The sequence below is a fragment of the Populus euphratica genome, unplaced genomic scaffold (genome assembly GCF_000495115.2).
Source record: "Populus euphratica unplaced genomic scaffold, PopEup_1.0 scaffold106.1, whole genome shotgun sequence".
Taxonomy (NCBI): Eukaryota; Viridiplantae; Streptophyta; class Magnoliopsida; order Malpighiales; family Salicaceae; genus Populus; species Populus euphratica.
The window spans coordinates 592,213-602,065 of record NW_011499991.1 but is presented as its reverse complement, the minus strand read 5'-3'; the positions used below and the strand labels follow the sequence as shown (position 1 = coordinate 602,065).

Sequence of the window (9,853 nt, the reverse complement as noted above, 5' to 3'; positions counted from 1 at the left end):
AACTGCCTTCACATCGGTGTTTAAGCCTTCTAACAAATTGGAAAGACATTGAGTCTGTTCAATCGTGTGTTTGAAATATTGGATTATTTATTTTATTGTTAAATCAAATGTCTTAAACCTAGCCGAGAATAATGGGTTGACTTGGAACGTTCTCGCCGGAAATGTAGCTTAAACATTCACCAAAGTGTGGCTTGGCCGAAGTTTTAAATTAAGATTAAAAAGAAATTGACTTAGTGAAATATAATTCACTGGTAATCTATTTGACATAACATTCATTCTAATAATTTTTTTAAAAATAATTAATTTAAACTAATTAAATAATCCAGGTTTTTTTTTTATCAATTCCCAAATCTGTTGCAAAAAATATTAATTTCAAACACATGGTGTCTTCTTGAAGAAGACACACCTCTTACATATCACAGAATCTGCCAAATCAAACCTCCCAGGCACCCATTCAGTGAAACGATCTTCTTCGCATGCCTAGTTTGGTTGATGCCTTTTCGATTCCTTTTATGGGATGGATATAGACAGCCGTGCCTGTGACTTTGTTGAACGAGATGCATGTGAAATGCCAGCAAGAAATTAAAGGGGAGTTTAGTTTCCCTTTCATCTTCCAGAGATATCACTCTCAGTGCATTTTTTACTCTCAACTTAGTGAGTGAAAAAAGTTATGAGAAAGGACAACTGGGTGAAATAAATTATGGGAATTAATGCCATAAGATTACAGCTTTCTGTATTTATTTTATTTCAGAAGTCCTTTTCATATGCCAGCTTGTAATAAGCTTTCAATTTTGGTAAATAGCTTTAAATTGTCGTTAGAAAAAATATATATTAAAAACAGTGTTTTTTATAGTTTAAATCATATTTACCACAACATGAAAACATAGATTATGGTATGTTTGAAAGTATGGTAATAATTAATTTTTAAAGTATTTTTATTTTAAAATATATTAAAATGATATTTTTATTATTTTTATTTAAAAGTTATTTTTGTATATCAACATAACAAAATGATCTAAAATTACAAAAAATAAATTAATTTTTTTTAAAAAATTTCCAACCCCCATTTAAAACGCGGTATATCAAACATATCAAACTTCTAGGGATATTTCATAAAAGGGTTTTTGTTAAAAATTATTCAAGTACTTAATTAGCCATGATATATATTTGTTTTCTTGTTTGAATACTTAAAAATATTAATATATAAAATAATATTTATTTCATGATCAAAAGAATAAAGACCTAATTTTTTTGTTAAATTCTTTTTAATTTTTTTAAAAAAACCCCATTGAATTTTGTTTTAGTTTTTCTATAAAAATTTTATTATTATTTTGATCGACCTTCTAGTGCTGATAAAAATAACAAAATACAACGCTTGTCCTGCAATGAACTTGTACATGTGTGCATAGATAGAAACAAATGCATTGATAGAAAAAGTATGTTCTAGAAGTAAAATTATGAGACAATAATTTATTTATAGAAAAATATATAGATTGTTGTCATGTAGTTTTATTTATTGAAAAAAAATAAAAAAGAAAAAATGAGAGAGATAAAAGTTGGTTAGCTGCTAGGCAAGATGGGCAACCAATCGGTCTTGCTGTCCAATGGGCGACCAGCAAGGTTGACTGGGCAAGGCCTAGAACATTCCACAGGTTTTTTTTAAGAAAAATAATATGTTTTATTATTTTATTTTTTTACCATAATTCCATACTTTTACTACAAAATTAAATTCATATTAGGTATGTAACTAAAAGAAAATGTTCATGCTGGGTAAAGCCAAGACTTGGATTCATTTTATTCAATAAACATCTTAAGCTATTACAATACTTTAAATTTTAAATTGACACTCCAAATCAATAGTTGAAAATTCGATTATATATTCATATATAATGCAGTCCAACGCGCACGAGATCTCCCAAAAAAATAATAAAAATTATTAAAATACTGTATTCTCGGATTTTAACATAAGAGTTTGAAACTTTTGAATTAATTGGTTAAATCACCGGAAGGTATATGATGTAGAATCTCATGCCATTGTGCATCCTGTTGATTAAACTATGTATTATTATGGTAGTAGATTAAATTAAATTTTTATATGATATTAGTGTTTTAATAACCAAATAATTATTTTATTATCTCTATTTATTTGATAAAAATCAAGTATAAGATAATATGGATTTATATAAATTTTAAATCTAAAGAATTTTTACTTGAAGATTATATTAAAAAATAATATAAATTATATTTTTAAATTTAAATTATTGAATTTAAGTAGTTTTTTAACATTGCATAATATAAATATATATGAGTTATATATTCAAGTCCTTCGAATTATATATTCAAGTTAAGAATTTTCCTAACAACAATCATCTTTTTGAGCTATAAATTTAAGCTAAGAATTTCCCTAAGGACAATCATCTTTTTTGAGTTTGGGGACCTATTTTCCCCTTTTCCTTTTCAAGATGCTGCTTAACCATTGCCAAGACTGCTCTCTCTCTCTTGCTATGTCCTGGATTCCAGAACAAATATGTGTAGTATTTGAGGAATCCAAGTATCCTTGCAAATAAAACAGAAGTAAGACTCACATTACTTCAGATTCCATTGACATGCAGTCTGGCATATTTAAATTAGATGTCCTGCTGTCTGATAGGTATAGCTGGTTAAGGTAAAATAATATTTTCTTTAGCCATGTCTAGCGTAGCAATAAACATAGTTGAAAACTCGATTCCGAGAGATCACATGGCAAATACAACGATAGATAGTAAGTTATATGAGTATGTTAAGCAGGACAATATTGAGGAATTTAAAAGCCATTTCGGGCTAGATTTAGGGGAGAAGCTTGTGACTCCCTGTGGGAATTCATTACTTCATGTAGCCATAAGGCATAAAAGTGACAATATAACTGCTTATCTGACTAAAGAGATCCCTTCTCTAATCACCAGCTCAAACGACCAGCAAGACACAATCCTTCATGTTGCTGCCAGAGAGGGAAGTGTTAGTCATACAATTCGAGACCTTGTCAAATCGAATGCTTTCTTGCTGAGGATGAAAAATAGAAAAGGAAACACTCCTTTGCATATTGCAGTGATCCATGGTAACAAAGAAGTTGCCAAATTCCTCATTTCCAGAGATCCAGAAGTGGCCTATGACAGCAACAAGACTGGCAGGTCTCCTTTATATCTGGCTGTTGAGAATCGCGACAGAAGCGGGATTCTTGATGATCTCTTGAATACGGAAGCTCCGATCCCTACAGAAAGAGAAGATGGAGATTCACTTGGCATGCTACCACAAGGAAAGTCAATTGTTCATGCTGTCGTCAAGAACCGTATGTTAGGTGATCAAAATGTCTCAACTCATCAGAAAAATGATATACATACAAACCAATCTTGCAAACCTCTCATCTTTATATTCATTCGAAACAATTTATTCTTATTTTCAGGTATATTGCAGAAAATCGAAGAAGCAAAGCCAGAGTTATTACGTCTCCATGACAAAGAGTTTGGAAATCCACTCCATTATGCATCATCTACAGGCTATGTGCAAGGAGTTCGATTCCTATTAGAAAAGTATCGTGCCGGTGCCGATGAAACTGACCAAGAGGGCAACTATCCTATTCATCTTGCATGCAAGGAAGGCTCGGTTGCTTTGTTAAAGGAATTCCTGAAAGTTATCCCCTATGCAAACGAATTCATAAATAAAAAAAAGCAGAACATTCTTCATGTAGCGGCCCAAAATGGACATGGCTTTTTGATTATGTACATACTCGAACAGGATCAGAAGATCGTAAAAGCACTGCTCAATGCGATGGATGAGGATGGAAATACACCTTTGCATTTGGCAACACAGCACGGCCAGCCCACATCTGTATTTCTTATTGTGCGTGACAGCCGCGTTTATCCTCGTATTGTTAACGATGACGGTTTGACACCATATGAACTTGGTAGAAAACAATCCACAATAGCGGTACAGCGATATGAAGGAACAGATGGAACGGTATGAAGAGCTACAAGAGTATAGTTTTTAGTATTATAATTGCGTTAATAATGTGGTACCTATGCTTCCTCTTTGTTTCCAGTTTGCTGAGGAGCGACAGCACTTTGATTCAAATAACAGGGTGGAAGGGACCGAGGTAAAAGAGATATGTTGATACTTGCTCTGCTTGCATTTTAAATATTTTGATTAAAGATATACATTCCATATACAGAAACGATATGAAAAGATTTGAAAATTATGGAATATGTTATGATGTTATGGGAATCAAAATATATGAATATTGCAAAAAAGAAAAAACAAGAAAAACACACAGATTTAACGTGCTTCGGTGATTTGTCTGCATTAACAAAAACGAGGAATTATATTTCATTATTTATTAAATTAGTATTATATAACATGTATTTATAGTAAACCCATGTTGTGCCATACAAGAGTTATATTTCACTATCCAATCGGCAGGCAGTAGGCTTCCCTCCGCTCCACTCTAAAATCTGCATGCTTCTCTCAATATAAGTCAAATACTACAACACAAGCAAGGTGTTGAGAGGTGGGTCAACCGGATAAGCAAGATTATCGTATTAAAATGTTCTACTGTAGGAAAGCCTACAGGTTTGACATAAGAAAAGTACTGGCGAACCTAAAAAAGTTCGTCAGCTTTATTATTTTTAATGTAGCTCTAAGGATATTTTAGCTGTTCAAAAGTTTGAGTGGCTTACATTATTGTCTAGCCATAATATATAAATAAAAAAAATAACACATGTTAACGTTTTTCTTGAGACAGGACAAACCAGCTGATCAAAACAAGCAAGACACGAAAAAGGCATCACTAAAAGATTACGAACGGCGAGATATTTATGGAGCGGTATTACTTCTTTTCTTCATTCTTCTTTCGTTCTTTTTATCCTTTATCATTTTAGTTGTGGTCTTTTGGTTTCCAGAAGAGCTTAAGACAAGATAGAATTTAAGAAAGGGGATGGCTTCTTGAGGGTCTTGGTTTAGAATGCAAAGACACTACCTTTGCTAAAAGCGGTGTTGATCAACTAGATGCAAGTTTTTGAACAACTAGTTCTGCGCCGATTAGTTTAACTTCTATATTATAATATTCAAAATTCCGAAACCATTCCAGAATTTTGCTATCTTGTTACCAAAAAGGAATTTCTAGGGATGCCAACGCTTTTTAATGATCTTCAAAGGCAACAGGGAAAATGCCAATAATAGAAGTGCCAAAAACACATTAAAACCATCGAGTTCTTTTCCCTTGATGTGCAGATGATGACATTATCGATCCTATACTCCTATGCTTGTCCTAGGGAATCATTACGTGACCATTTCACTGGTACTCGACCCATGCAACCAAGGAAAAAGCAAACAAAAACAAGGATAGGGAATCTTCTTGTGGTAGCAGTGCTTGTTACTGGTAGCAGTGCTTGTTACTGGTGTGACCTTTGGGGGAGCCATTCAATTGCCACAATTAAGGGGTAATATTATCTCAAGTAAACATCATCATGAATTTCACAGCAGTATTACTGCTTCCTATAACATCCCTGACCTTTACAGTCCTGCTGGTTATGAGAGGCTTCTGTATGCTTATTTATCTTGCGATGTTTGGGCTTTATGTCTCTCTCTGGTGGCAGCTCTAATCCTTCTTAGGGCAAACTTTACTGATGCCAAATTTGGAATCTTTGCGGTTGGATTTTCAGTCGTCATCGTTAGTTTGGCTATTCTCAAGATGTTCCAGGCATTCATTTATGCTGTGACTATAGCATTACTAGGATCCGATGATGCGTGGTCAAAAATCATCATTACACTGGAGGTCTTTATGGGTTTGTGTACTCTGGTTTTCATTGTTATTCCTTGGATTCTTCCGTCAGGGGGCATCCCAGAGCTCTCGCATTATCTCTACTACAAATATTTTTGGTTTCTTTTCTACACTTACGAGTGGCTGCCTTATAAAATTGACATCAGAAAGCACAGGTAACTATCCAGGATGATCTTCACCGACAGAGGTCAGGATTTGTGGGATTTCCCACCTTTAAAAGGTTTTGGGATCAATAAAACCTTGGATCTCTTTTCTGTCGATTGTAATAATTATTTGAATTTGAAATAACTTTTGAGTTTCCAATTGAATGTATGGGCATTTCTATTTTTTTTTTTTGAAGCATGCATTTATTAGACTCCTTTTGTTGGAAGAATATTAAAAATACATTACTACATATAGGCTTTATAGCACGTATTTTTATTGAAAAAAGAAAGAAAGGACGAACTTATATGGAAATAATAGTAAAACCACAACACTTTACAAGAAATGTTATGCTGAAATATTTGTTTTGACAAAAAATCTTCCACATGAGATATGATAATATCACGTCAATTGTGAAAGCTATGAAATCATATACGCACACACATACTTTTTGGTTATTTAAGTAGACTTATCTTAATATACTTTGATTGGATTCTAGAATTTTAGGGAAGGATTTAGATATTAAAAATTGGTTAATTTGACTAAAAAATAATGTGGATAAAAATATTCAATCCTCACTCAAATATTTTTATTTTTTCTCTGTTTTAATTTTAGATAATAATCAAGAGTATATTGAAAAGACCATAAAACTAATAGTCAAAGCAAAATACAGAGATATAATAAAAAAAAAGACTTAGAAAAAAAAACTGATATGTTACAATAAAAAATAAATAAACTATCTAAGATTTTTTATTATACAACAATTTAATATTATCAAAAAATCTTAAGATTTATTATTTTTTCTGCTTTCTTAATTTTTACTCTCACTTTCTTTTGATTTCATTTTTTTTACAAGGGTCATTTTCTCCTTTTCTCTTCTTTTTTTGTTCAATTTTTTACATTCTTCTCTCCCGCTCAAGGCTAAGAATATTAAAAAATCAACAAAATATCCCAAACAGGTCAAAATTTTGAAAAATGAGGAGATTTATAAAATAATAAATTTTTTTAATTTTGGGTTTCTATTCTGGTTTCTTGATAAAAAATAATTTATAGAAAAAATTAATGTTAAAAATAGACTATGACATTGATGGCGTGAAATTTTTAATTTTTAATTATGTTATCGTTTATTTATATATAGAATCTAATCAAACACCTGGGTATTTTTCTATTACGGAATTCTGGTCCCATCTGAGAGCTGGAATGTTGAACACCACGGAAACTCTCATCCACATTGATTCAAACTTGCTACAGATGAAGAATAGAGAAGGAAATACTCCTTTGCATAATGCAGTGATTCGAAGTCAATGATTCGAAGTCACTGTGCCGTGGCCGAGTTCCTTGTTTCGGCTGTAAATGAACTTGCCTATTTCAAGAATAAGGCAGGCAAATCTCCCTTGTGCCTTGCAGTCGGAAATATTGGCTGCAAGAAGAAGGCAGACAAATCTCCCTCGCTCAAGAATTCGAGAATAACCAAGAGGAGAGAATACTTGACCTTCTCTTGGACTGCATAGCCGAAGATACTGATTCACTGTGCAAGCTTGATGGAATGACGTCCCCGGCACATGCACGCTGCTGTCCAGCCAAAAAAAAAAATTAATAACGGTGATAACAATATTTTATAGTCAAATCATATATATAGATTATAGCTAATTAACAGTATGACATATTTGTTTCAATTTTCTTTCTGAATTTCAGATGTACTGAGAAAACATCGCAGAAAAGAAGCCAGAGTTACTCTATTTTCGTGACAAGGAGATAGGAAATGCACTTCATTTTGCACCATCACAAGGTAATGCTGAAGAAGTTCGGTTCCCGTCAAAGGAACTTAGTGCATCTGAAAGCAATGAAGAAGGCAACTTACCCATCCTTGTTGCATGCATAAAGGGCCATGTTAAAGTAGTAGAGGAGTTGCTTAAGCAGTGGTCTGATCCAATGGAATTTGTCAAGCACAAAAGGCAGAACATTCTTCATGTCGTTGCCGTAAATGGACAAGAAAAAGCGGTGAAGCATATACTTAAATTATTGTAATTCAAAATGAATAGCCGCCGAATCGGACATCCCACACCTATCTTTAATTTATCTACTTTAATTAAATTAAATTAAAATCAAATTAAAAAATAGAAATTAAAGTAAAAGGGAACTAGGTGATATAGTTAGTATTATTTGTTAGTTGACAATTATTATTCAGTGTTGCAAATAATTCTCCGTTACTTGAGGGAGAAGAGTCTTTTTCTGTTATTTCTTGATTTAGTCATGTACCACGATCCTAGGTCCTGCAATTGTGGGTTGTTATCTTATGTTATTGTAAGGCTATTTAACAGCCATAAGCATCATTGAATAAAGGGTGCATTACTCTTAGCTTTCTAGTGTAAACAGTTACTGTATAAGACTTTTGGCAAATTCTTTTGTTTTATCATTTGGTATTAGAGCCTCTCCACAAAAACTCCACAAAACTTGTATCACAACCTTCTTCATATCATACTTCACAGACGAGAAGACACAGATCAGGGCAATCAACATTTATTGAGTTCTTAACACAGTTACCAATGTGAAGAAACAATGGCATCTAAAAGCAGTTTTGTACAACCTGCAATCCCACGGTTTGATGGACACCATGATCACTGGAGTATGCTGATGGAAAATTTTCTACGTTCCAAAGAGTATTGGCACCTGCTGGAAATAGGGATCATTGCAGCAGCAGAAGGAGTTGATCCCAGCAAAGCACAACAGAAACATATTGATGAGCAAAAGTTAAAAGACCTGAAGTGCAAAAATTATCTGTTTCAAGCTCTTAATCGATCAATATTAGAAACAATATTGAAAAAGGACACAGCTAAAGATATATGGGATTCCTTAAAACAGAAATATCAAGGAACTGCACGTGTAAAACGTGCTCAATTATAGGCTCTTCGCAAAGAGTTTGGAACACTGCTTATGAAGGCTGCAGAATCAGTCAACGACTATTTTGGAAGAACTCTCATTATTGCTAATAAAATGAGAATTCATGGAGAATGCATGAAGGACGTGGTGATTATTGAGAAGATATTACGGTCTATGACTCCGAAATATGACTATGTTGTTTGTTCTATAAAAGAATCCAATGATTTGGATATTTTATCCATTGACGAGCTACAGAGTAGCTTGTTGGTTCATGAACAGAGAATTAGCCGTCATGTTGTCATCGAAGAAAGAGCATTGCAAACGACTTACGGGGCACAACAAGGAGGAAGAGATGGTGGTAGAAATAACTATCGTGGACGAGGAAGAGGCAAATTTGGTTTTGATAAAACAACCATAGAATGTTATAACTATGGTGACCGAGGACATTTTCAGTGGGAATGTCCAAGGAAAGCATGGGATCAAAAGGTAAACTATGCAGAGACGAGAGAAGAGATGTTGTTGATGGCTTATGTTAATTTGCAGCAAGCTGAAACAAAACATATATGGTTTCTTGATTCTAGATGCAGCAACTATATGTGTGGATAGAGGGACATATTTTATCATTTTGATAGCAATTTCAGAGAATCAGTAAAGATGGAAAATAACTCAAGTCTTATTGTCCAAGGAAAAGGCAGGGTTCGAATGGAGGTGAATGACATTATTCATGTGATCACAAATGTATATTTTGTACTAGAACTGAAGAACAATCTGCTCAGCATCGGCCAACTACAAGAAAAAGAACTTGCTGTGCTTATTCAACAAGGGAACTGTAAAATCTTTCATCCTGAGAAAGGTTTGATTATTGAGACTGAAATGACTCATAATTGAATGTTTGTTATGTTAGCAGATTGCTCACGATCAAAAGATCAAAAATGTCTTTCCTCTGTAATCATTGATTAATATACTCTTTGGCATTATCGCTATGGACATCTCAGCTGGAATGGCATCAATATACTGTGG

General features: G+C 33.3%; 1 protein-coding gene across 1 annotated transcript; it reads left to right on the top strand.

Moving 5' to 3' along the window:
- Nucleotides 1–2,661: 2,661 nt before the first annotated feature.
- LOC105140407 (uncharacterized) lies at nt 2,662–9,439 on the top strand. The gene is made up of 9 exons (XM_011047218.1): nt 2,662–3,334; nt 3,440–3,993; nt 4,076–4,129; nt 4,775–4,855; nt 5,263–5,471; nt 5,551–5,967; nt 7,245–7,336; nt 7,671–7,954; nt 8,858–9,439. Exons 1-9 carry the CDS (start codon nt 2,689–2,691, stop codon nt 9,437–9,439), a joined length of 2,919 nt encoding a protein of 972 aa, XP_011045520.1. The 5' UTR covers nt 2,662–2,688.
- Nucleotides 9,440–9,853: the final 414 nt, after the last annotated feature.

Bases quoted from the DNA above. Each gene is read 5' to 3' on its own strand.
- LOC105140407 (XM_011047218.1), top strand. From the start codon at position 2,689: ATGTCTAGCGTAGCAATAAACATAGTTGAAAACTCGATTCCGAGAGAT. The intron at 5,968-7,244 runs GTAACTATCCAG...TGCATAATGCAG, and splicing joins ATTGACATCAGAAAGCACAG to TGATTCGAAGTCAATGATTC. The intron at 7,955-8,857 runs GTGAAGCATATA...GCTCAATTATAG, and splicing joins TAAATGGACAAGAAAAAGCG to GCTCTTCGCAAAGAGTTTGG.